This window comes from Lynx canadensis, chromosome A3 (assembly GCF_007474595.2).
Source record: "Lynx canadensis isolate LIC74 chromosome A3, mLynCan4.pri.v2, whole genome shotgun sequence".
Taxonomy (NCBI): domain Eukaryota; kingdom Metazoa; phylum Chordata; class Mammalia; order Carnivora; family Felidae; genus Lynx; species Lynx canadensis.
Genome location: NC_044305.1, coordinates 78,942,836 through 78,970,784, shown reverse-complemented (window position 1 = coordinate 78,970,784; position 27,949 = coordinate 78,942,836). Strand labels below are relative to the sequence as shown.

General features: G+C 37.0%; 1 protein-coding gene and 1 non-coding gene across 2 annotated transcripts in view; both read left to right on the top strand.

Annotated features, from left to right (window-relative positions):
- Positions 1-27,949, top strand: part of USP34 (ubiquitin specific peptidase 34) — a 254,353-nt gene that overhangs the window by 37,424 nt on the left and 188,980 nt on the right. The window contains 4 exon segments of the mRNA XM_030311792.1: positions 4,273-4,360; positions 19,082-19,502; positions 26,706-26,756; positions 26,919-27,068. Of these exon segments, the coding sequence (XP_030167652.1) occupies positions 4,273-4,360; positions 19,082-19,502; positions 26,706-26,756; positions 26,919-27,068 (710 nt within the window).
- Positions 5,198-5,341, top strand: LOC115511406. Its single transcript, XR_003968049.1, has one exon. It is a non-coding gene; the product is annotated as a U4 spliceosomal RNA (small nuclear RNA).

The window sequence follows — 27,949 nt, the reverse complement described above, 5'->3', positions numbered from 1 at the left end:
ATGCCCAGCTGACTGAGCTGCCCAGGCGACCATACCCCTTTACTTTCTAATAGATAGTACTTTTCATTTTACTCATTTGTTTGGGTTCTTCTATTACTCAACTAAAACTAGTCTTAATTTTAATTTTAATTAATTTATTTATGTATTTATTTATTGTTTTTGAGAGAGAGAGAGAGAGACAGAGCGTGAGTGGGGGAACGGCAGAGAGAGAGAGAGGGAAACATAGAATCTGAAGCAGGCTCCAGGCTCTGAGCTGTCAGCAGAGAGCCCGATGTGGGGCTCAGACCCACAGACTGTGAGAGTATGACCTGAGCCAAAGTCAGCCACCCAGGCATGACTTATTTTTTTTAAAAAGACTCCCTTCCTCCAGTTAAAGTTTTCCCTTACAGTATATTTTTGCAAACTGCCCAAGAATAAGGAATACATATGGTTGATATTTAAACTTTAATGTCAGTCCTGAAATAGGTATAGTATGAATGCTGTTTATAAGAAATATCTTCTGGGGCGCTTGACTGGCTCAGTTGGTAGAGTATGCAACTCTTGATCTTGGTGTTGTGAGCTTGAGCATCACATGAGGCATAGAGATTACTTAAAAAATAAAATAAAAATACAGGGGTGCCTGGGTGGCTCAGTCGGTTGGTTTAATGTCCTTTGGTTTTGGCTCAGGTCATGATCTCACGGTTTGTGTGTTCGAGCCCTGGGTTGAGCTCTGCACTGATGATGTGAAGCCTGCTTGGGCTCCTCTATCACCCTTTCTTCCCCTCTTTCTGCCCCTCCGCCACTTGTTTGTTCTCTTTCTCTTTCACAAAATAAATAAATTTTAAAAACCTTAATAATAAAATTTTAAGAAAAAAATTAAGTTCTGGATAATGGGCCCTTGTTCCTTTTTTGTTTTTATTTTTTAAAAGATTTTTATTTTATTTTTTAAGGTTTATTTATTTATATGGGGGGAAAGGCAGAGGGAGAGAGAGAATCCCAAGCAGGCTCCTCGCTGTCAGCACAGAGCCTGCTGTGGGGCTTGATCCCACCAACAGAAAGATCATGACCTGAGCTGAAATGAAGAGTTGGACACTCGACCAACTGAGCCACCCAATCGCCCTGAAGTTTTTTAATTTTTTTATTTATTTTTATTTTTTTATTTTTATGTTTGTTTATTTTTGATAGAGAGAGAACAAATGGGGGAGGAGCAGAGAGAGAGAGAGAGAGAGAGAGAGAGAGAGAGAGAGAGAGACAAAGAATCTGAAGCAGGCTCCAGACTCCGAGCTGTCAGCATAGCCTGATGTGGGGCTTGAACCCACAAGGTCATGTGAGGTCATGACCTGAGCCTAAGTCAGACGCTTAACCACTGAGCCACCCAGGTGCTCCATGATTTTTTTATTGTTAGGAAATCTTGGTATCCAACCACTCTGTGAGTGGTACTCACACTCATCACCCCAAGATCAAGAGTCATGTGGTCCACTGAGTGAGCCAGCCAGGCACCCCTGTTTTAATTTTAATTAAATAATATGTGCCTTATTTGAAATGTCATATAGTTTTGCCAGGCTTGTAACAAAACTCAGCAGTCTCTACCAGCAGTCCTACTTTTTCTCTCCTAGAGGTAATTACTTTCTGTTTTATCTGATTTTCCCCCCTAGATTTTACCTTCCTGTGTAATAAGATTATATTGTTACATGTTAATAGGTATTTTCAACTCAACAGTTGAACCTGCTCCTATGAAAGATTTGTTGGTCTGTTTATGTCCATTTATGGAAGAATTAGCATTTTTTAAAAATATTTTTTTTGTTTATTTTTGAGAGAGTGCAAGTCGGGGAGAGCAGAGAGAGAGTGATAGAGGATCCAAAGTGGGCTCTGTGCTGACAGCAGAGAGCCTGATGCGGGGCTTGGACTCATGAATGGTGAGATCATGACCTGAGCTGAAGTCACATGCTTAACCAACTGAGCCACCCTGACACCCCAAAGAATTAGCCTTTTTACCCTTGCCACCTCTTTCCAATTGTTTTAGAATTAGTATTGTGTATTTATATTATTAGGATCATGTAAATACTCACTCTTGAGCAGAGTATTATACTGTAGTTACATTTCTTGTACAGTGTCTTTCATTCCTGTAATTAGTAGTTGCCAATTTGTATGCATGAGTTTGTCTGCCCCTGCAAGCTTGAGATGTTTTAAAAATCTTTAAGAGACTAAATTACATGTAAAGTATATGTTTAATCCCCTCCCCTCTGAACCATCTTACCTAAAGTCCTTTTATTATCTCTTTTAAAAAATTTTTTAATGTTTTATTTAGAGAGAGAGCGCGTGAGCACGAGCAGGAGAGGGGCAGAGAAAGGGAGAGAAAGAATCCCAAGCAGGCTTTGTGCTGCCAGTGCAGAGCCCAGTGCGAGGCTTGAACCCAGGAACCATGAATCGAGTCGTATGCTTAACCGACTAAGCCACCCAGGCATCCCGGTCCTTTTATTCTCTTGATCCTGTTTGAACTAGTATCCTTGGGATGTGTGCACAGTAGTCTGTCTTGGATCTCCCTTCACATCATCCTGGGGATTCTCTTTGAACATGAACTTGGAGTGGCTGGAAGGCTCTGTCATTTGCGCTATTGACTCTTGATTTCAGCTTAGGTCACAATCTCAAGGTTCTTGAGTTTGAGCCTCGTGTTGGGCTCCTCCTCCTCCATGACAGGGCAAGACGCGAGTATAGTGGAGTCTGCTTGGGATTCTCTCTCACTGTCTCCCCTGCTCCCCCTTTCTTTGTCCCTCCTGTGCACAGATACTCTCTCAAAATAAATAAACATGAGCTTCTTTACACATAGTGCTTTCGTTTCTTTTTCTTTCTCTTTTTAATTTCTGAACTCTTAACATCAGGTTTTTGCTTACAAATCACTTACTTAGAGACTCTCTTCCTGACTTCTTCATTCTGCGGTGGGTTATGCTTATATTTGATACACAGTACTCTACTTGGTTTCTTCTTGGCATTTATCACAATATATGTGAGTAGTTTTACTTACTCATTCACCTCTTTTTGTCCTTACTCTTCATCACTTAACTAAGTTCCATAAAGTGGGGACTGTTACCATTTCATTTACCGTCGGATATTTACTACTGAGGGTATACAGTACTCAAAAAATATATGAATGTATGACTTTTAGATACAGTGAAGACTTAAATGCTGAGGGTGATATTATCTTGTTGGACTTTGTCTAGAATGGAGATGGCACACCATGGTCCAGTGTACCACATCTTGTCAGCTGCTTGTTTTTGTAACATGGCTGATGCTCGTTTGTTTATACATGGTCTGTGGCTCCTTTCAAAATACTATGGCTGAGCTGCTTAGTTGTGAAAGAGACTGTATGGCCTGCAAAGTCTAAAATATTTGCTTTCTCACCCATTAAAGAAAAGTTTGCTGACTTCAGTCTTACACAGTTAAACATTTTACATTAGAACACTGATTTGGACCATTAGGCAAACTGTAGTTTTTGAAAACACTTTTCCCTTCTGGATTTAACTTTGGATTCCTTTTATAGTTGTATATACTGTATATGAAATGCCAGTATGTTAGTCAAGGTCCAGTCAGGGGCTTGAAGAAGCAATTTATTAAAGAGAAGTACTTATACAAATGTTAGAGGTTTAAAGAATGAATGGGACCAGGAGGATAACCAGAGATGATGAGGAAGACGACGATGAAGATGAATGACAACAACTACGATAACTGAGGAAGCAGCTCTTCCCTGAAGCCTGGGGAAACAAAGGAGGAGGGTTGTCAGAATCTAAGAGTCACTCAGAGTCACTTAGAAGTGGGCCCTGTGAAGGAAGCTCAGATTTAAAGTTAAGAGATGCTACTTGGCTATTTCTTGTACCTCTGAGAGGAGTACCATGAGATTGGTTCTTGGAAGCTGCCCTTTGGAATCAGTGCTGCTTCTGAGTGACTGACATTTCGTGGTCTCCTCCTGCCTTCTAGTCTTTTAGTGCCATGCAGGCAGTGGAGGAAGATCTTAACAGGAAGCCAGCTGGAGATGAAAAATATAGCTTGCAGAGTTCCAGCCCCATCATCACAAAGCATAGAACAGAAGGTGGATTTGAAGTAGAGAGACAACATTAGAATAACTGGCAAAGTGTCTTCTCCCTCACTCCTTCAATACATCTGTTAAAAATATCTGAAATATTTGCACTTGTAAATCTAGGTTTTTTTTTTTTTTTTTTTTGGTAAGTATTGTCTTTAATACTGGTTTAACATTATTTATTCCTAATTTTAAAAAGTATTTTTTCTACTTTATTTCAGTATCAGATATAGAAGGTGGTGATGGACTGCAGCTCAGAAAGGAACATACTCTCAAAATATTTGCTTATATCAATTCCTGGACACAGAGGTATGCATCTTTAAGTACTTTAAAGACTAACTTTGTGAGTTGTACTTTAAATTGGCATTGGTTGTCATGAAATTTACTTTTTAGGATGTTCGATTGTATACCTTTGGTCATTAAGTGACAGTTGATCGATATTTATTAAATCTTCTTCCCTTCTTAAACATGAGGCCACTGATGGTTTTATTTTTAAAACATAGAATAAAAATCAGGTTCTTTAACTCCTCTTTCATTATTTAGAAATAGAGTGAATGAAATTCTAACAATAATTATTTTGAGAGATAAAAGAATTTTTATGGCATAGATTGAGACCTATAACAAAATTAATCTGTTAAAAAATCAGTTCTATGGTAGTGGACACTTTGACCCTTGTGGAGGCCACTTCTTATTTGTTCCATTTGCATAATAAATAGGTGTATTAGTCCAATTTTTAAGAAATACATATATTGAGAATATATATAGAATCAAAATTTGTAACAGGAATTTGTAAATTTCTGTTCTGTCAACATGATGTTAGTCTGTCATGGCTAAAGATTCTTTTTTACTTGTTTGCCTGTCCCATTAGTCCTAAAATTTTTATGGGTAGAAAAAAATTTTTTTCTTATGGGTAAAGAATGTTTGAAGCTTTGTGTGCAATGATTAGTGAACATTTTAAATGCGTTTAACGTAAATAAATGTCCTGAGGTTCACAGTCGAGCTGATCATAGAGTTTATCTTCAAATAGCATTTGCTCTAGGTAATAATCGGTTTTTCTTATGTTTTTTCCTTCTTTGTCAGTAAAATTGGTACACATATTTGTTCTACAAAAGATTGAGATTGTAGTTATTTAAAACTTAAATGCCAAGCTTTGCACAGTGGCAGTATTGTAGCCAGTGAGGTTTATCTGAGGCGTGATTATGGCGCATTGAAAACTTACATGCCATCATTATTGGTGTCTCTTTTCTGAGTCTCAGCCAGCTGATTTACTTTTGGCTAAGTTTAGGAATGGTTGCCAACACCTCTGTTCCTTTCCTTATGGATAGAGTAAATGATTGGATATTTCCTAATACTAATGTTAATGATTTAAAATTAACGTTAGTAGTCCAAAGGATTTGCTGAGTAATGTTGCATTTGAGTTATAATTTTGGATGTATTTGCTGTAACTACAGCGAGGTGGCAATGTGCTATGCCACTAAGTAAAGTGAAATTCAGAGAAATGATTTTCATGTTTCACCTCTAGCTATTGGTGGTGCTGGGTGGAAGTTACATTTTCCATTCTTAGTCCACTTTTATCATTGATGTATACTCTTAATCCTTAGATCAGGAATTTTTAACCTAGAGTATGTGGATGGGAATGAAATTACAAAGGAAGTATTGATGTATATAATTTTAGGCATAATTTGTAGGTTTTATCATAATATCAAAGGATGTTTGTCCCCAAACTACAGAGATCCTCTTAACTTTTATCTCTTCTTGTTCTAGACTATAGTGGTTAAGAGTGTGGCTGTGGAACCAGGTTGATGTGGCTTTGAGTCTTTCTTTTTTTTTTTTATAAAAAAATTTTTTTTTAATCTTTGTTTATTTTTGAGAGAGAGAGAGAGAGAGAGAGTGTGTGTGTGTGTGTGAGCAGGGGAAGAGCAGAGAGGGAGACACAGAATCCGAAGCAGGCTCCAGGCCCTAAGCTGTCAGCACAGCCTGACTCAGGGCTTGAACTCAGGAACCGTGAGATCATGACCTAAGCCGAAGTTGGATGCTCAACCTACTGAGCCACTCAGGTGCCCCTTGAGTCTTTCTTTATCACCTGTTTACTACATAATTATGACATATTAGTTAGCTTGTAAGTAAGTTCTTAATTCCTTACTGTGGAATGAGAATAATAATAATAAAGGTACTACTATCTTAGGTTGTAAAAGAGAGTGCTAAGCCTAGTATCTGACAAAAGATCTTTTTTGTTTTGTTTTATTTATTTTGAGAGAGTGCAAGTGGGGGAGGTGTGGAGGGGGCAGAGAGAGAGGGAGAGTGTAAGAATCCCAAGCAGGCCCTGCACTGTCAGCACAGAGCTGGTTGCGGGGCTTGAACTCATGAACTTTGAGATCATGACCTGAGTCAAAATTAAGAGTTGGTTGCTTAACCAACTAAGCTACCCAGGTGCCCCTCTGATAAAAAGATCTTAATAAACACCTATTTAAAAAAAATTTTTTTTTTCAACGTTTATTTTTATTTTTGGGACAGAGAGAGACAGAGCATGAACGGGCGAGGGGCAGAGAGAGAGGGAGACACAGAATCGGAAACAGGCTCCAGGCTCTGAGCCATCAGCCCAGAGCCCGACGCGGGGCTCGAACTCACGGACCACGAGATCGTGACCTGGCTGAAGTCGGACACTTAACCGACTGCGCCACCCAGGCGCCCCAATAAACACCTATTTTAATTAAAATTGTTAAAATTTAGTTTAGCAAATGATATACATTGAATGTTATATAAGCTAAAGTTTGAAAAGCTGAACTAGAAAATAATTTCTAACATCTAAAATTCTATTCACATATTGGTAAGTATGAACAGGTTTTTTTTTTTAAGTTTTTTTTTAACTTTTTTTTTTTAACATTTTATTTATTTTTGAGACAGAGAGAGGCAGAGCATGAACGGGGGAGGGGCAGAGAGAGAGGGAGACACAGAATCGGAAGCAGGCTCCAGGCTGTGAGCCATCAGCCCAGAGCCCGACGCGGGCCTCGAACTCACGGACCGCGAGATCGTGACCTGAGCTGAAGTCGGACACTTATTAAGACCGACTGAGCCACCCAGGCGCCCCAAGTATGAACAGTTTTTAGCTGGTAGTAAAAAATACCCAGAAGTAGAATGTTAAAGTCTTCATTGTTCATGCTAAGGAAGAGAGGATTGATAATAAAATACCCAGGTGGATCACAGCATTTTTTGATAAAAAGTTTTGCCTATTCTCTTCTTGTCCCTCCCACCCACCGCAGTCTTTTTCTTTTCTTTCTCATTTTTTTCTTTTTTTTAATGTTTATTTATTTTTGAGAGAGAGAGCGTGCACGCACGAGCGGGGGAGGGGCAGGGAGAGAGGGTGACACAGAATCCTAAGCAGGCTCCAGGCTCTGAGCTGTCAGCACAGAGCCTGACGTGGGGCTCTAACTCATGACCTGCGAGATCATGACCTGAATGGAAGTCAGACACTTAACCGACTGAGCTACCCAGGCGCCTCACCACAGTCTTTTTCTTAGGCATGAGAAAATATTGTTGCCTAGATTAAGATGATGGTTCTTGTGGTTGATAAACAGCAATTAATAAGGCACAGTTAATCTTCAAAAGAGATTGTTAACTTGGAGACCCATGATTATGGTAGTCCATAAATGTACCTTAGCACACTATTGAACCCATGACATTTCATACAAAATGTTCCTAATAGGTTTTCTGGGAGAAAAGTACTATTAATAGACTTCATAAGATTATCAGTGACCAAGAATCATTATTTTAATATATTGACTAGAATATAGGTAAAGGAGTATGTTCACATTAAAAATAGTGTATTGATAAGAATTTAATATTTATGAGAACTACAGCTGTATTAATATTTTGTATTTTTCTTCCTATCTTCCTATTTAAATAAACATTGTAAACTTTGAGAAAATAGAGAATCAACGTGTAAAACAAAAAGGCAGGCTACCACCCAGAGTAACAACTGGTAATTTTTTTGGTATAGCCCTGGCATGAACTTGTGAACTATACAGTTTAAAATTTTACAAAATATGATTTTATTACATTTATGTTTTAGAGTCATTATAGTTGACTGTGTATGAAAAATCAGTCTCTCCATGTCCTCAGGTATTATCTGTCATCATTTTTAAAAAATTGTTTTAATATATTTAAAAAAATGTTTATTTTTGAGAAGAGAGAGAGCATGAGCAGGGGAGGGGCAGAGAGAAAGGAAGACATAGAATCCGAAACAGGCTCCAGGCTCCAAGCTGTCCGCACAGAGTCTGATATGGGGCTCAAACCCACGAACCACGAGATCGTGATCTGAGCCGTAGTCAGGGAAATTGTATATGTTAGTTTAAAAAGTTATTATTTATTTTATTATTGCAACTGGGAATGGAATGGGAGGAAGACTAATTCAAAGTAGGCAGAGAAGATTAAGACAATAAATTGAAGAATACAAGTTAAGAAAAGAGCATATAAAGGTCTGAAAGTAATACCATGGATGATAAAAGCGTTGGCTGATAACAATGGTGCCTATTTTTTTTTTTTTTTTTTTTTGGACTTGTTTAGAACTTACCACAAAACAGGCTTAGGTTTCTGTCTTGTAAATTCCACATTCCTTACCAGACATTCAAGGCTCTTACTGTTTCCTACAAAGTCTACTTTTAAATTTTATTTCATGTTTTCTCTCCTGAAAGAATTCTGGGTACCAGCAAGGGTGAGGTTCTATCGGTTTTTTTATTTTCAGGCTAAAAATTGTGTCTTTCATACCTGCCATTTGTGGTTGATAAATGTTTGAGGATGTTGCTTTTATTTTTTCATTGTTTTAGTAAACTTTTATGTTTTTAAGTAAATTCTGCACCCAGCATGGGGCTTCAACTTGTGATCACGAGATCAAGAGTCACATACTCTTTTGACTGAGCCAGCCAACTGCCTCAGTAAACTTTAAGAACAGTTTTAGAAGCTGTTGCTTTTGAATAGATGAGTGTATGTTCTGCACTCTTTAAATTTTTTTTTTTTTCAACGTTTATTTATTTTTGGGACAGAGAGAAACAGAGCATGAACAGGGGAGGGGCAGAGAGAGAGGGAGACACAGAATCGGAAACAGGCTCCAGGCTCTGAGCCATCAGCCCAGAGCCTGACGCGGGGCTCGAACTCACGGACCGCGAGATCGTGACCTGGCTGAAGTCGGACGCTTAACCAACTGCGCCACCCAGGCGCCCCTGTTCTGCACTCTTTAAGGCTCTATGTTTTCTTTTGGCATTAAGAAATTTGGCGATATTGATAAATTGAGTGGGATATGGATATTGACCATTACTTATAAAGTAGTGCTTTTCATAAATTAGTTCATAAATAAAAAAAACCTTTTGCTGAGGTTGGATACCGTGGATTAATGGTGTTTTCGTGTGTTCCATAGCACCAGGCCAGGAAAAACATTAGATCCACTGGAATATATGTTGTTAGATGGAATTATAGAATGCAAGTTAAAAACTAATTTAGTTTTGACATGTAGATTCCTCATGAATGTTGAGTTAAAATTTTTTTCTTAATTGGAGCTATGTATTTTATGCTAGACATTTATAGATTTTATCATGTTACGTTCTTTTTTAAAAATTCTTTTCATTTTTTAAAAAATTTAATTCTGGTATGGTTAATATACAGTGTCAAATTTGTTTCAGGTATACAGTATAGTGATCCAACAATTCTGTATATTACTCAACAATTCTACATATTACTCAGTGCTCATCAAGATAAGTGTACTCTTTTTTAATTCCCTACACCTATTTCATCCATCCCTCTACCCACCTCCCCTATGAAAGTCATCAATTGGTTCTCTAGTTAAGAATCTGTTTTTTGGTTTGTCATCCCCCCCCGCCCCTTTGTTCGTTTGTTTTGTTTCTTAAATTACATTTATGAGTGAAATCCTATGGTATTTGTCTTTCTCTTACTGACTTAATTTCGCTTAGCATTACACTCTCTGGATCCATCCATGTCCTTGCAAATGGCAAGTTTTCATTCTTTCTTATGGCTGAGTAATAATCCATGTGTATGTATATGCCACCCTTTTATCTGTTTACCTATTTGGACACTTGTGCTGCTTCCCTAATTTGGCTGTTGTAAATAATGCTACAATAAATACACAGATGCATATATTCTTTTGAATTAGTGTTTTCATATTCTTTTTTTTTTTTTTTTTTTTTTTTTTTGGACAGAGAGAGACAGAGCATAAACGGGGGAGGGGCAGAGAGAGAGGGAGACACAGAATCGGAAACAGGCTCCAGGCTCCGAGCCATCAGCCCAGAGCCCGACGCGGGGCTCGAACTCACGGACCGCGAGATGGTGACCTGGCTGAAGTCGGACGCTTAACCGACTGCGCCACCCAGGCGCCCCTAGTGTTTTCATATTCTTAGGGTAAATACCCAGTAGTGCAATTACTGAATTGTGGGGTAGTTCTATTTTTAATATTTTAAGGAATCTCCATACTGTTATTTTTTTAGTTTTTAATTTTTTTAGTTTATTTGTTTTGAGAGGGAGAGACAGAGAGAGGGAGAGAGACAATTCCAAGCAGGTTCTGCACTGTCAGCATGGAGCCTGATGTGGGGCTTGAACTTACTAACCATGAAATCATGACCTGATCTGAAACCAAGAGTCGGACACTTAACTGGTGCCCATGTACTATTTTCCACAGTCGCTGTACCAGTTTGCATTCCCACCTGTAGTGCACGAGGGTTCCTTTTTCTCCACATCTTTGCCAGCAATTTTTTCTTACGGTTTTCATTTTGGCCATTCTGACAGATTTGAGGTGATAGCTCATGGTGGTATTGATTTGCATTTCCCTGATGATAAGTAATGACATGTCGTTTCATGTGTCTGTTGGTCATCTGTATGTCTTCTGCCCATTTTTAATTGTGTTATTGTGTGTATGTGTTGTTTTGTAAGATCTTTATATATTTTGGATATTAACCCTTTATCAGATACATCATTTGCAAATATCTTTTCCCATTCAGCAGGTTGCCTTTTTTAGTTTTGTTGATTGTTTTATTATCTCTGCAGGGACTTTTTATTTTGATGAAGTCCTAATAGCTTATTTTTGCTTTGGTTTCCTTCGACTCAGGAGACATACATAGAAAAATGTTGCTATGCCTGATGTCAGAGAAATTACTGCTTGTGGTCTCCTAGGAATTTTGTTTTTAAATGTTTATTTTGAGGCGGGGGGGTGGTGGTGCATGTGTTTACACGTTGGGGAGGGGAAGAGGAAGAGAGAGAGAGAATCCCAAGCAGGCTCTGGGCTGTCAGCTCAGATCCTGACAAGGGGCTTGATCCCACGAAGTGTGAGACCATGCCCTTAGCCAAAATGAAAAGTCAGATGCTCAATCGACCGAGCCACCCAGGTGCCCCTTTCTGGGATATTTATGGTTTCAGGTCTCACATTTAAGTGCTTGCTCCATTTAGAGTTTATTTGTGTGTATAGTGTAAGAAAATGGTCTAGTTTCATTCTTTTGCACATAGCTGTCCAGTTTTCCCAACACCATTTGTTGGAAGAGACTGTCTTTTTCCCATTATTTTTATCCCACTCCTCCTTTGTCAAAGATTGATTGACCCTCAAATCATGGGTTCATTTCTGGGCTTTCTATTCTATTCCACTGATCTATTTGTTTTTGTGCCAGTACCATACTGTTTAGATTAGTACAGCTTTATAATATAACTTGAAGTCTAGAATTGTGATATGTCCAGATTTGTTATTCTTTTTCAAGATTGCTTTGGCTTTTTGAGGTCTTTGTGGTTCCATACAAATTTGGGGATTGTCCTAGTTCTGTGAAAAATGCCATTGGTATTTTGATAGGGATTGCATTAAATGTGTAGATTGCTTTGGGTAGTATGAATATTTTAACAATATTTGTTCTTTGAACCCACGAGCATGGAATGTCTTTCCATTTCTTTGTGTTGTCTTGAATTTCTTTTCTTTTCTTTTTTAATGTTTATTCATTTTTGAGAGAGTGAGAGAGAGAAAATGCAAGTGGGGGAAGAGCACAGGTAGGGAGGGAGACAGTGAATCCCAAGCAGGGTCTGCACTGTCAGTCAGAGCAGCAGTCTTGCAATTTTACTGAATTCATTTTTCAGTTCTAGTTTTTGGTGGAGTCTTTAGGGTTCTGTATGTGTAGTATCATGTCATCTGCAAATAGTGAGAATTTTACTTCGTCCTTACATTTTGGATACCTTTTATTGCTTTTTCTCGTCTGATTGCTATGGCTAGGACCTTTTACTACTATGTTGAATAAAAGTAAGAGTGGACATGCTCATCTTAGGTGGAAAACTCTAAGTTTTTCACCATTGAGTATGTTGTTAGCTGGTAGTTTTTCATATATGGCCTTTATTATGTATGTTTTTCTAAACCTACTAGCTTGTTCTTAAATGTAACCATATTCTACTCAGGCAGCATGTAACTCTACTTGGATAAGAAAGTCTTATCAGGGTGGTAATAATAGGAGTAGGACTAGGAAAAACATAGGATAAGCTTAGATAGGGGAAGGGTATGTAAGAGATTGGTATATAAATAGAAGTAGTATGTACAGAGTTTAAAAAGTAAATGCAAAAAGGCCTGTAATAAAGTTCATTAACCCCTATCTCTTCAGTTCCCCTTCTGCTTTCAACTCTTTCAGATGTTGGGTTTTTTTTTTTATATTAAAAAAAATTTTTTTTTAATGTTTTTATTTATTTTTGAGACAGAGAGAGACAGAGCATGAGCAGGGGAGGGGAAGAGAGAGAGGGAGACACAGAATCCGAAGCAGGCTCCAGGCTCTGAGCTGTTAGCACAGAGCCCAACGCGGGGCTCGAACTCCCAGACCATGAGATCATGACCTGAGCCGAAGTCGGACGCTCAACCGACCTAGCCACCCAGGTGCCCCCAGATGTTGGTTTTGATATTAACTTCTATATTCTGAAATAGTTTTATTATATTGCTGTTGCTTCATGTATCAATTAAAAAGATTTTTTTAAATGTTTATTTATTTTGAGAGAGAGAGAGCACAAGCAAGGGAGTGGCAGAGAGAGAGGGAGACACAGAATCTGAAACAGGCTCCAGGCTCTGAGCTGTCAGCACAGAGCCCGACGCAGGGCTGAAAGTCATGAGCTGTGAGATCATGACCTGAGCTGAAGTCAGACACTCAACCGTGTGAGCCACCCAGACACTCCTCAATTTTAAGTCCACCCTGTGAACTTCCTTTTCGGATACATAAAGATTACATTCTTTTACCCTTTCCCTTTCTCTCAGGGTAATTGATGAGCCAAAAAAAGTTCTGTGGCTTATTTTATATTTTACAAGAAATAAGTTCTTGTTTATCTTTTGTTTCCAAGAGTTTCCTGGCGTGTTTTAAAATTTTCCAGGTGTGAGTCACTGATTCATTCCAAATTCTTCAACTCTTCTTAATACTAAGTTTTATATTTTTATATATCATTATATGATTAGTTTTTTCCCTCCCTTTCCCCTCTCCCAAATCTCCTTTTTCCTTTATCTTCCTACTCCAATTATTGATTTTTCATTAGGGATACTAAATAGCTATCTTCTCTTCAGATCATCCTTGAAATTCCTTTTGCTTTTATATTGTTTTGGATCTCCAGTTTCCAGGATTCTACATGGACATTGTTATTGGTTTACTTCTTTGTTTTGTTAAGATGACATCTTTTCTGAGAAAGGGTGCATGGGAGACAGGTGTTTTTTATACCCTTCAGACCTAAAAGTTTCTGTTCTACCCTTAATCTTGAAGACTTCAATACAGAATTCTGGGTAGAAAATTATATTCTTTAAAAAATTTAAAAGTATTGCTCCATTGTATTCTAGCTTCTGATATTGCTGTGAGGTTTTTAATTTTTTAATTTTTATGTTTTTTGAGAGAGCAAGTGCGAACAGGAGGAGAGGGGATGGGGAGGGGGAGAGAGAATCTCAAGCAGGTTCCATGCTTAGTGGGGAGCCCAGTGTGGGGCTCCATCCCACGACCCTGGGATTCTGACCTGAGCTGAAATCAAGAGTCAGAGGCACAACCTACTACTGAACCACCCAGGTGCCCCTTCTTTGAATTTTTTTTTTTTTTTTTTTAAAGTAAGCTCTACTTCCATCATGGGGCTTGAACTCCTGACTCTGAGATCAGGAGTCACATCCTCTGCAGATTGAGTCAGCCAGACCTCTTCCACCCCCATATAGCTTTGGAGAAGTATTAGCTATTTTTATTCCTGAGCTCCTTCTTGTCACTCTTTCCACTCTCCCTGAAAGCTTTTAGGATCTTTATCCCTGCTCAGTTTTAAGTAATTTCATGAGGGGCACCTGGGTGGCTCAGTTGGTTAAGCATCCAACTCTGGGTTTCTGCCCAGGTTACAGTCTCACAGTTCGTGGAATCAAGCCCTGCATTGGGATTCTCTCTCTCTCTCTCTCCCTCCCTCTCTCTCTCTCTCTCTCTCTCTCTCTCTGTGTGTGTGTGTGTGTGTGTGTGTGTGTGTGTGTACCTCCCTCCCTCTCAAAATAAACTGAAAAAAAGATTCATGATGGTAGGTGTTTTGGTGGGTTTTTCGGTTCTGAAATATTTTGTAATTTCATCATTTCCAAACCTTCAGATTTTGTATTATGTCTTCTTGGAGGTATTATTAGTCAGATATTATGTCTTCTTGGTTGATGGTATACTTTCCTTTTTCTCCCCATTATTTTTCTTTGTCTCTACCACTTTTTGGAGATTTTTTTACTTTTACCTTGTGGAACTTTTGTTGAATTTTACAAATTGGCAAATTTTAATTTTATTTCTTATTTATTTTTAATGTTTATTTTTGAGAGAGAGAGAGAGAGAGAGAGAGAGAGAGAGAGAGAAAGCGAGCATGAGTGGGAGAGGGACAGAGAGAGAGGGAGACATAGAATCTGAAGCAGGCTCCAGGTTCTGAGCTGTCAACGCAGAGCCTGATGTGGGGCTCGAACTCACAAGCCATGAGATCATGACCTGAGCTGAAGTCGAATGCCCAACTTACTGAGCCACTCAGGCACTCCATCTTATTTATTTATTTTTAAAGTTTTATTTATTTAAGTAATCTGTGCATTACATGTGGGACTCCAATTCACGACCCCAAGATCAAGAGTTGCATGCTCTTCTGACTGTCAAATTGCTATAATTCTAATGGGGTTTTAAAGTGTGATTGATGTGTATGCAAAAGCTATATAATGTATATTTGTACACATTGAAGGTCTCTTTTGTAGTTTGAATGCATTTTTTTTTTTAATTTTTTTTTTCAACGTTTATTTATTTTTGGGACAGAGAGAGACAGAGCATGAATGGGGGAGGGGCAGAGAGAGAGGGAGACACAGAATCGGAAACAGGCTCCAGGCTCTGAGCCATCAGCCCAGAGCCTGACGCGGGGCTCGAACTCACGGAGCGCGAGATCGTGACCTGGCTGAAGTCGGACGCTTAACCGACTGCGCCACCCAGGCGCCCCGAATGCATTTTTTAATAGTATTCTGTTCTTGTTTCAGTAATCCACTCTTTGTTTCTGAGGACATACATTATTAAAACCTTTTTTCTTTCTGCATTTTATCTACATTCTTTGAATTTCTTTTTACCATTTGTTTTGACCTACCTTTAGTGATGCAGCTTTCCTTGCTTGTCTTATTGGTTATCTTTACATGGTTAAGAGATGAGCATTCAGAGATGGATTAGAAGTTCTTTGTTGGGGCCATCTCAGATGTTGGCCCATGCTGTAGATTGGAAAATGGTGAGCAAGCTTCATTACCAGGGATAAGTAGGCTTTTCTCTTAGGTCATTCATATTCTCTAAGAGAAATGTCTTCAAGTCTTTGGCCTTGAGATATTTTAGTCTGGTTGTTGGGTGGGGCATGTTAGTTGGAGAGATTTCCCAGTCGTAGTATCACATAGTTCTCTTCCTTTCAGTGTCTTTTATCATCCCTGTCTTCAGCATCAGTTTTTCCTGAACTTAATCTTGTTCGTTTTATGTACAGGAGGAAACTTCTTGTTTCCCTGGATCAAGTAGGAATAGTATCCTGGCTACCTAGGAATCTGCAGGTTTTAACCGTACCTTTCATTTAGTCCTATTTTCTGCCCAATGCTTCATCTCTGCCTTTAGAGGTATCTGATGGTCTTTGTTCTTGAGCCTTTTCAGTGTTCTGTGGTGTGGATATTTTTGTTGATAAATCCTTCTGTAGCCTCTTCCAAGTTTATTTCTCCTGCTCTCAGTTACTATTACTCCCTTTGCTGTCATCCAAAATTTGTTGCCATTTGTTAACTGTTCTTCCATTATCTCTTACCGTATGGAGTTAAGTCTTTTTTCTTTCAGTATATTTGTAGTGAGGTTTAGAACAGAGAAGAAATAAACTTAAGTGTAAAATCAAGCTGGGCTTAACTGAAAGTGATGTTTTATTTAAAAAACACACATTCTCTTCCCCCTGCCCCCCGCATTGTGGGTAGGGAAATATAGAGAAATGCTCTGTTGAGAATTAAAATGCCTAGACTTTTCAGAATTGAGTGTCATACAATAAAATGTGTAAGTTATGTAATAATTAAAGATAAATGTGTGTATGTGTTTATTGTCACTTCGATTCTTAGTTCTTGAATTTGTATATTTTGGGTCTGTAAGAACCTAGATGCAGTTTGCTCTTTGTTCATACATAAGTTTTGTCTTTTTAAGATTAGTTTCCTGGTCAGTTAGATGCCCATTTCCTGCCAATGAATTTTATTTTTTATTTTTTTAATTTTGTTTATTTGAGAGAGAGAGCAAGTGAGCATATGCACGTGTATGAGCAGGGGAGAGAGGTGGAGGGGAGGAAGGGAGAAAGAGAGAATCTTAAACAGGCTCAGGGGGGGAGCCTGACGTGGGGCTTTATCCCCCGACCCTGGAATCAAGAACTGAGCCGAAATTAAGAGTTGGACGCTCAACTGACTGAGCTACCCAGATGTTCATGAATTTACTTTTTTAAAGTTTTTATTTAATTAATTTCTACACCCAACATGAGGCTTGAACTCACGACACTGAGAACAAGAGTTGCACGCTCTTTCAACTGAGCCAAACAGGCACCCCCTTGGCATTGAATTTTTAAAGTAAATTTGACTGTTTCTTTGGCTTTCCTAATCTAAATCTGACCTCAAGGTCTTTTTTGGGAAGGAACTAAGATTCTTTTCTTGCTAAAGAAAGATACTCCAGTGTATAATCCTTCACTTTGAACTTGATTTTTCCTGAACCTAAAGAAAAGCTATTTGTCAGAAAAATACCAACAGTAATATGTTGACTTTTTTTCTGGAGGAAATTGTAATAATATAGAATTTTAAAGGTGGAGGAGTTCTTAGAGATAAAATCTCTTTTTTATTTTGCTAACTGAGAAGACAGGCCTGATGTATTATTTATCTATTTCTGTGTAACAAATTACTCAAAAAGTAGTATCTTAAAACAATAAACATTTATTATCTTTAGAGTTTTTATGGGAGTGGAATTTGGGAGTGGTTTTGCTGGTTCTTTGTGGCTTGGATTTCTTATGAGGTACTGTGGAGGTTTTGGCCAGGTTATGGTCATCTCAGGCCTCATGTGGGGTTGGAGGGTCTGCTTCCAAGTTGGCTCACTTACTTGGTTGGCAAGCTGGTGCTTATTAGTAGTATGAGCTCTTTTTTTTTTCTTTTTTTTTCTCATCTGGACCACTCCAAGGGCTCCTGGACTATTTAAAAAAATTTTTTTTAACATTATTTATTTTTTGAGAGACAGAGAGCAGGAGCAGGGGAGGGGCAGGGGGCAGAAAGAGAGGGAGATACAGAATCCGAAATAGGCTCTAGACTCTGAGCCATCAGCACAGAGCCCGATGTGGGGCATGAACTCACGAACCATGAGATCGTGACCTGAGCCGAAGTCGATGCTTAACCGACTGAGTCACCCAGATGCCCCCTGGACTATTTTACAGCATATAATTGGCTTCTCTTAGAGCAAGTGATTCAAAAGAGAGCAAGGCTGAGTGGCACTGTCACTTATGACCTAGTTTCAGATGTCACACAGTCCTTTTTGCCACATTCCACATAGATTTTAGTTATTAAGTATGTTCCACATTCAAGGGGAGGAAAAGTGGGCTTCACTGTTTAAAGGGAAGAATATTAAAGAGTTTATGGCTATACTTCAAATTTGCCACACTTGGAGAAATGAGATGATGTCTACATCGTCATAAAGGGAGTTGGTGCTCTATTTGGACTACAGTATAGATGATTTAAATTGATAATATAACTAGGTAAGTAATGGTTTTTCAGTTGTCATCCATCATTGGAAAGAATTATTCTTACAATCTGGTACTTGATGATCATTTATTTATTGATTTACCAGACTCTTTGATTATCCACAGTGTGCCAGGCATTAATGCTAACTGAACATGTCTTAACTAGATTTGTGTGTAATAAGTTACTCTTACTGTATTTATTTATGTATACACACACACACACACACCCACACACGCTGAAGAGTGTGAGTGTATATTATTCCTAAATGCTTTTCATTAGCCAAAGAGGGTAGGAATGCCCTTCCCAAGTTAGCCTTCAAGCAAATTAGTAATGTTAAAATACATTTTTTTTTTACTACTTGGCTGCAAATCCCTTTATGTAAAATAAAACAGCTTTACTAATAAGGTTTTAGCCAGTTTCCTAATATTTACTAAACATATATGAAGTACTCAGTGCTTAGAGAAGCAAAGATAGATGCCACAATTCTTGTTTTTAAATGGTTCTTTATGTGGAAAAGCAGATAAATATCTAGATAACACTGAAGACTATAGCTGTCAACCTAATTTGGTGACTTTTTACTAACCGAAGTACCAGTTTTTGGTGTGATGTTATCTTTATAAATGACTGTAGTGCTACCCTGTCAGGAAAAAGGAGACCAAAACTTAAAAAAAAAAAAAAAAAAAAAAAAAAAAAAAGAGGTACTTTAGGATTTGCCGATTTGTAATTTTTATATTACTTGAAATATACAATTGTCTCTCTAGAAAGCATTAATTTATTGAAAAATTTTCTTTCTCTTATAGGCAATGTCTATGCTGCTTCAAGGAATATAAGCATTTGGAGATTTTTAACCAAGTAGTGTGTGCACTTATTAACTTAGTGATTGCCCAAGTTCAAGTACTCCGGGACCAGCTTTGTAAACATTGTACTACTATTAACATAGATTCCACGTGGCAAGATGAGAGTAATCAAGTGGAAGAACCACTGAGTATAGAAAGAGAGTGTAATGAAGGAAGTACAGAAAGACAAAAATCAATAGAAAAAAAATCAAACTCTACAAGAATTTGTAATCTGACTGAGGAGGAATCTTCAAAGAGTTGTGATCCTTTTAGTTTATGGAGTACAGATGAGAAGGAAAAACTCTTACTATGTGTGGCAAAAATTTTTCAAATTCAGTTTCCTTTATATACCGCGTACAAGCATAATACTCATCCTACTATAGAGGTATGTGAAAATAGGTATTGTGAATTTTAAGTAATACTAAGTTATAGTTGTCAATTTTTCCTGAATAAAGACAGAGTTATTATTGATGGAAAAATTTATAAAAATAACTACTGTTAGGAAAAAGTATTCCAGTTTTCTCTAAACCATTTTAGTAGCAACTTGGGTTGAACATTTGCTCAACATAGTCCTATTAAGGAAAGATTCACAGATTGAACTCATAAGAATTAAACTGTCAGTGATATAAAACATTTTGCTGATGTACACTTATGCTGTAGTGTGATACTTTCAGAAAGTAATAATTGAGGAAAAAGAAGCAGGTGGAATTTTGAATTTTATTCTTAGAAACATTGGTAACAGTATTTGGAATTTCTCACATTAAGAAAACAAAGTATCCTTAACTACAAAGTTTTTTTTTTTTTTTTTAATGTTTATTTATTTTTGAGAGAGAGAGAGAGAGAGAGGGAGACAAGAGTGAGTGGGGGAGGGTCAGAGAGAGGGAGAGAATCTGAAGCAGGCTCCAGGCTGTGAGCTGTCAGCACAGAGCCCGACGCGGGGCTCGAACCCACGAACTTTGAGATCATGACCTGAGCTGAAGTTGGACACTTAACTGACTGAGTCGCTGAGGTGCCCCTTTAACTACCTGTTCTAAATGATAGTACTTTCTTTTATAATAAGTCAAGATGCTTGACATACTGCATTAGTGATACTTTTATAAGCCTTTCAAAGAGTTTAGAAACCCACCTTAGGTTTATTTAGATGATAGCATTACTTTATACACATGGTGGGAATTGAGACAGTTAATATGATAATGTGTTATGTAAGTGGCATAAAAAAACAGATCTGTTATTTCTCATGCTTGTCTGAGTTGGCTGGGCAATTCTATTGGTTTTATGTGGCCTCACTTAGGCAGTTGTATATTTACTTTGAGAGATGGAAGAGTAGTTTAAAGGTCCAACATGGTTTCACTCACATGTCTGACAGTTGGTGCTGGATGTTGTCTAGGGCTCCTTGGGTTTTCTCCACATGGCCTCTCATTCTCCACTAGAGTTGATTGGCTTCTTTACGTGGTGATCTTAGAATTTCTCCAGGAAGACAAATGTGTAAGCTTGTATATAAGGCCTCTTAAGGTCCAGCCTCTGAAACAGTATAAATTCTACCACATTCTGTTGAAGCACCTTAATGAGGGCAGTTCACATTCAGGGGGGTATGAAGTAGACTCCATCTCTGGATAAAATACCTCATTTTAAACTTTAACAGATCTACCACATGCTTTTTATTTTATTTTTATTTATTTATTTAAAAAAAATTTTTTTTTTTCCCAACGTTTTTTATTTATTTTTGGGACAGAGAGAGACAGAGCATGAACCGGGGAGGGGCAGAGAGAGAGGGAGACACAGAATCGGAAACAGGCTCCAGGCTCTGAGCCATCAGCCCAGAGCCCGACGCGGGGCTCGAACCCACGGACCGCGAGATCATGACCTGGCTGAAGTCGGACGCTTAACCGACTGCGCCACCCGGGCGCCCCTACCACATGCTTTTTAAAAAAGTCTGCCTATTTTCTCTGGCTTATTCTGTAATCTTCATATTGACTTCTCTAAACTTCTTTCTTCATCTGGAAAAAAGTAGTTCCTTACTGAAAATGTTTTCACATTGAATTGAGACTATTTAAAAACAGCCTAGGAGGTGCGTATTTCCCCTATTGGAATTTTCCATAAAAATATTTTAAAACATTGTGCTCTACTTTCTAGAATTCTTTGTTATCTTTCCATATAGAAACCTTTTAATGAATCATTTAGTAAACATCCTAAAAAATGTCAGCTCAGCATCCTTTTTATTTAAAAAAATTTAATAAATTTTTATTTTAAATTAATTTAATTATGCTTATTACAATATAATTAATTTAAATTTAATCTTTAAATTAAATAAATTTTAATAAATTTAACTTAGTAGTTAAATTTAATTTTTGATTAAATAATTTAATAAATTTCTCCAGTTAAAAATTTTTAACAGAACTCAGGTAATACTAAATCTGCTATTTTCTTCCTCAAATCAGTTTGCTCACCAGTTTATCATTTTTTAATGTTATTGGAAAAAAAAAATCTCCAAATATAAGCATAGTCCCACTCCTCTACTTTCCCATTTGAAATAAAGTGCCTCATTATTACTGTTATTGAGGATCAGTCATTCCATGTGACTCTTTGGTTGAAAGCAATAATTTCATGAGGTCTTTGAGGTAAAATTCTAATTAAAAAAAAAACAAACACCTTAGATATAATACAATGTAATACAGTGCTACACAGAATTGTCATCTCCTTATACAGAATTTGTGGGCTTCTGTAATATTCTGTTCATAATATAGCTGTTTCCCAGGTTTCTGATATGTTAGTAATGTTTTATTACAAATTCTTGAAAAACGTATGGTTTCTGTCCTAGTGGCCATGTGGTTCTATGTGGTAGCAGTCATATTTAACTTTGATTTTAATTTGACCTTGATTTTGACTTTTCTAAAGAAGCACAAATTGGGCAGGACTTTTCAGAAGATGATTCAGTACTCATGTGTTAATATTTAGATAGCTATGACTTTAGAAAACTGTCAACAACCTGATTTTATATAAAGGGAATTGGCTTACACGGGTTAAAAGTTTTGGTCAGGTTTGCAACGTATATTGCTGAGAATTGTAGAATTCAGGTCTTATTCTGGGGTGCTTGGGTGGCTCAGTCAAGTTAAGCATCCGAGTCTTGATTTCGGCTAAGGTCGTCATCATCACACGGTTGTGAGATTGAGCCTTGTGTTCGGCTGTGTGTTGAGCATGGAGACTACTTAAAATTCTCTCTCTTTGTTCTTCTCATCCACTCATGCTGTCTCTCTCTAAAATAAAATTAAAAAAACAAAAAACAAAGAATTCAGGTCTTACCCTGCTACACTGCTTCTCACATCACTTCAGACTAATCTCTGCAGCTATTGCTATCTTGCCAGTAGTGAATAAAGTAGGAACTTGGAGCCCCTCCTTCTCCCCATCCTTTCCTGTCTATATCCTGCTTTTCTTCCTATCAAAGTCAATAATATTTTAAAAGATGTAGTAATTAGAAATAGGTATATTTAATTGAGGTTAAACTTTTTGGGGATGGGGACAAGGAGCTGTTGCATTCTTTTCTTAATTCTGAATCATTATGTGTAATTCTGTGAGGTGTTCCCCTAGTGTTCTAAGTTTTTTTCCTAAGTAAAGTGAAATGAGTATAAAAATTAGAGAAAAGAAGAGAAACACTGCCCTTGTTAAATATGTGAGATATGATTAGATAGACTTAAATATATACACTATGTTCCAGATTTCTGAATCTGGTTGGGTTTTCTCTTGCCACTTTCCACTGACTTTTTAATTTATGCTTTATTAAATTAAATTAAGTATTTTAAATTCACCCTTTTAATGTATACAATTTAATAAGTTGTAGTGTATTCCTACAGTTGTGCAACCATCACTAACTAAATCCCATACTGATTTATGACTTTTTTTTGTTTTATATTTATAGAATTCAGACGCTTGGATTTGTCTCTAATTTTGATAAACAGATGTACCTTATTCAAACCATTAAAAAAATAAACATTGACCATCTATTCTAGGAACTGCACTATTTATTGTGTATACAAAGATGAATAATCTACAGTACTCACATTCAAGGAACAATCCTAAACAACTCAAATAGCTTGTTTGTCTTCTACTCATTATCTTCCTTGTCACCAATCTGTGTGGATGGCTTACTTCTGTAGAAGCGAATAGAAGCTCTGCTTGTTCATTTGCAAGCAATTATAAGCCAATGGAGACTTTCTTGGATTGCATTTTATCACTGTCCTCTCCTGAGCTTCTTTACTTTAAAGCTCTACTGCCCAATATGGTGGTGAACAGACAAATCTGGCTATTTAAGTTAACTAAAATTAAAATAAATTGAATTTGTTCTTCAGTCACACTAACCATATTTCTTTTTACTCTTTCTTTCTTTCTTTCTTTCTTTCTTTCTTTCTTTCTTTCCCTCCTTCCTTCCTTCCTTCCTTCCTTCCTTCCTTCCTTCCTTCCTTCACATATTTTAAAAGCTCAGTAGTCACATGGGGCTCGTGGCTAGTGTATTGGACAGTGTAGACACTATTTCCATCATAGCAGAGTGCTCTGTTTTGCAGAACTGTTTGAGAGTATGGCTTTGTTTGATTAGGTCTAGTCATTGGTGGTAAACTGTATGCTCTCCAGAATTGGTAGTCTTAATTTTCCATAACAGCAGATTATTTGATACGCTGATGACTTCTTTTTAAGCAAAAATTCTATTCCTAATTCACTGGCCTTCAGTTTTTTGTGGTTTGGTCATGGAGCATTTGTTTGTTTGTTTGTTTTTAATTTAATTTTTATTTTTCTTAATGTTTATTTTGAGAGAGTGCATTTGTGGTAGGGAGGGATAGAGTGAGAGAGACTTCCAAGCAGGCTTCCCACTGTTGGCTCAGAGCCTGACCTGTGGCTCAGTCCCATGAACTGTGAGATCATGATCTAAGCCGAAGTCAAGTGTCAGATGGTTACCTGACCGAGCCACCTAGGCTCCCCCCTTGTTTAATTAGATGTGGAATTACTTTCTTTTTTTCTTCTTTTTAAAAAATTTTTTTTAACGTTTATTTATTTTTGAGACAGAGAGAGACAGAGCATGAACGGAGGAGGGTCAGAGAGAGGGAGACACAGAATCTGAAACAGGCTCCAGGCTCTGAGCTGTCAGCACAGAGCCTGACGCGGGGCTCGAACTCACGGACCGCGAGATATGACCTGAGCCGAAGTCGGCCGCTCAGCCGACTGAGCCACCCAAGTGCCCCAAGGAATTACTTTCTGATTACTCATTTATTTCTCTTTATTTTCTCTTTTAAAGTAATAGGTCCCTCTCTGTAGTTCTAGAAATAGAGTGCCTTTATCTTATGTAATAAATGAGAGATTTTCTAAAAAGACAAAAACTAATAGGTTTCTTAAGGCCTTTTTAGAGATCAATTTAAAATTGGAACTTTTTTTTTTTTTAAGTTTATTTATTTTGAGAGAGAAAGTGTGAGTTGGGGAGGGGCAGAGAGAGAGGTAGAGAGAGGAATACCAAGCAGGCTGTGCACTGTCATTGCAGATCTCAATGCAGGGCTTGAACCCATGGACCATGAGATCGTGACCTCAGCTGAAGTCGGACACTTAACCGACTAAGCCACCCAGGGGCTCCTAAAATTAGAACTTTGAAACAAAATTGATGTTGATTTGGATTTCAGGGAGGCTTCTTAGTATTGTTCATAATGTTGTTACCTATAGGTCTATGTTAACTCTTTATATACTACTAAAGATGAGATTTTAAAGACACCTTAGAATAATGTCTTCATGTATTAAGAGTAGAAACAAGAAAGGATAAAATAGTTCTTTTGAGGAGTGGAAATAGAAGTAACCAAGTCCAAGAGCTGACATTTTGCACATCAGAATAGAATTCTGTTAGGACATTTTCTAGCTGTGTTCATGTTAGGCACTAGAAATCTTGACTCCAGTCTAATATTCCAGCATGGTTGATCTGGCCCATGAATCTTTAATACCACAGGTGTTCTTACATTCTGGACTTGTTGAAGACAGAAGGTTTGTTGAGAATAATTTAAAGCTTTACCTGTGGCCCTGCTAGTAGAAGCTCAGGAATAAATTTAAGTTTAGTATACTCGCTTTGACAGGTGTTTTGACCTGTCTTAGGACAGTTTTTGATTAGTTGGAAATGTTCTGAGAGTTTTATGTGATGCTCTCAATCAGTTGTTTTCGAACTTCATTTCAGCAGTGGAATTTACATAAAGCAAGCAGGTAACAGCAATGAATGACAGGTTTCTTTGGTACTGTTTTTCAGATGAAAGTATTAAACTTTCTGATAGATTTTCATTGTGACTAAAAAATACAGAATATACAAAATATAGACTTAAAAGAGCCTTGAACCTCTCCTTTCTCTATCATCTCAGAAAAACCATTGTTAGGAAATTAATTCAGATTATTTCCAGACATATAGAAAGTAAAGAAAATCAGATCAAGTTCGTAAATCCTAAGTTTTAAAAATGTAATACAAGGCAGTATCTTTCGATGCCTGTACATGTGGACCCAGCTTAGCTTTTTTTTTTTTTTTTAATGTTTATTTATTTTTGAGACAGAGACAGAGTATGAATGGTGGAGGGTCAGAGAGAGAGTGAGACACAGAATCCGAAGCAGGCTCCAGGTTCTGAGCTGTCAGCACAGAGCCTTACGTGAGGCTCGAACTCACAGACCGTGAGATCATGACCTGAGCTGAAGTTGGAAGCCCAACCGACTGAGCCACCCAGGCGCCCCCCACCTTAGCTTTTTAAAGGAATAACTTACCATAAAAATCAATTGCTTAAAATATATAATTTAAACATGTTTTAGTAAGTTTACAGAATTGTGTTACCATTACCTCATTGCATTTTTACAACAGTTCCATTGTCCCAAAAAGATGCCTTGTGGCATTTCACCTTATTTTTGAAAGCTGTATAAGACCCTAGATGGTTATATCACATTTTAGCCATTCAGTTGATGGATATTTAAGTTGTTTCTAAGTTTGAGATATTATAAATAATTTCAGGTAAGCATCATTAAACTTTTCTAGCACTGCTTTTATTAGTTGTTAGGATAAATAACCAGAAGATGAATTGCTGGGTTAAAGAGAATGTGCATTTTAAATGTTGGTAGATATTGCCAAATTGCCCTCCAACAAGGTCATACCTGTTCATATTCTCGCCAACAGTGAATGAATATGCTATCAAGTAGTTTAAATCATATGTATACAAAGCACATTGTGGAATTTTTAGGTAAAAATTAAGTGGTTTTAAAATGTTATAATCTATTTTTGTGACAATTATCCCAATTCTTTATGGAGACATTTTTTATTGAAAAGGCAATATATAGTATATAGTGTAGAGAGATTTCTTTGCAGAAGAGTTAAAATACATATTAGAACTGAACCGTATAAGCTTCAGTTAGGAATATCATTATTCATGATGAGAAACAATTGCAAAAACCTGTTTCATGTTGTGTAAACTCAATCTATAGAATATTGTCTTTTTTTGAGTATATTTGATGCAGAAATTGTATTTTTTTCTTCAGAGATTATTATCTTGTAGGGTGACCTAATTGTGTTTACTTTGTTTTTGTTTTTTTAAATCAGGATATATCAACCCAAGAAAGCAACATATTAGGGGCATTCTGTGATATGAATGTAAGTGTTTATGTTTTTCTTATTCTCAGGTTTATGGAAAATTCAGTTTTTTATTCATATAGGTCTTTGAGTTTATTTTTATATTTGGTCAGTATCTTTTCCATTTTGGTAATAAAATGAAGATTATTCCTGATGAGTTTAAATTTTTTTTTTCCCCCTCAGGATGTAGAAGTACCATTGCATTTGCTTCGTTATGTATGTTTGTTTTGTGGGAAAAATGGCCTTTCTCTCATGAAGGATTGCTTTGAATATGGAACTCCTGAAACTTTGCCATTTCTTATAGCACATGCATTTATTACAGTTGTATCTAATGTAAGTATTGTTTGGAATTGGTTTTAATCTTGGGAATTAATGGCTTTAATAACATGAGTTTTATGTCCAGAAAAACAGGTTTTGAGTGGCTTGCATGTACAAGAATTTTTTTCCTTGGGTTATATTTTGAAAAAAATTGGGTACAGAAGCCTTTATAAAAGGTCTTATAATAAAAATGGAATTTGTATAAAGTAACTAATTTAAGTTAAATAAGTAAATTTAGACCTTTACTACTTCTGTGAACAGAAGTCTTATGTTAATTTTACTTTCCTTGCCTGTGATTTTGTACTGGGCAATTTTTGGCATTTTAGACTTTTAGTTACAAGATTGTTTGCTTAGGGTGCTACTACAGTGTGCCTGACTTTCTTCTGTATTAGAAGACTTAATAACATTTTTCTGCATTTGTAAAGAAGATAATTATTGTGTTGTAAATGTCAGTTACTGTGAAGCACAGTAAGTGTGGAAGCAGAGATACTTTGTTTTATTGAACTTTCTTTTTTTTGAGCTTCCCAGATACTGAGAGTTTTACAAAGGGATGGTTTGTGGCAACCTGTGTTGAGCAAATCTATTGATGCCTTTTTTCCAATAAGTGGTTCACTTTATGTCATTCTTGTAATTCTTACAACATTTTAAACTTTTTCATTATTTTTATATTTGTAATGGTGATCAACGATTACAAATCACTAACCATCATAGGATGGTTAGTATTTTTTAACAACAAAGAATTTTAATTAAGGTTTATACATTTTTTTAGGTATATTTTTTCACATTTAATAGACTACAATATAGTATATACACAAGTTTTATATGTACTGGAAAACTAAAAAATTAGTTTGACTTGCTTTATTGTGACATTAGCTTTATTGTGGTGGTCTAGAACT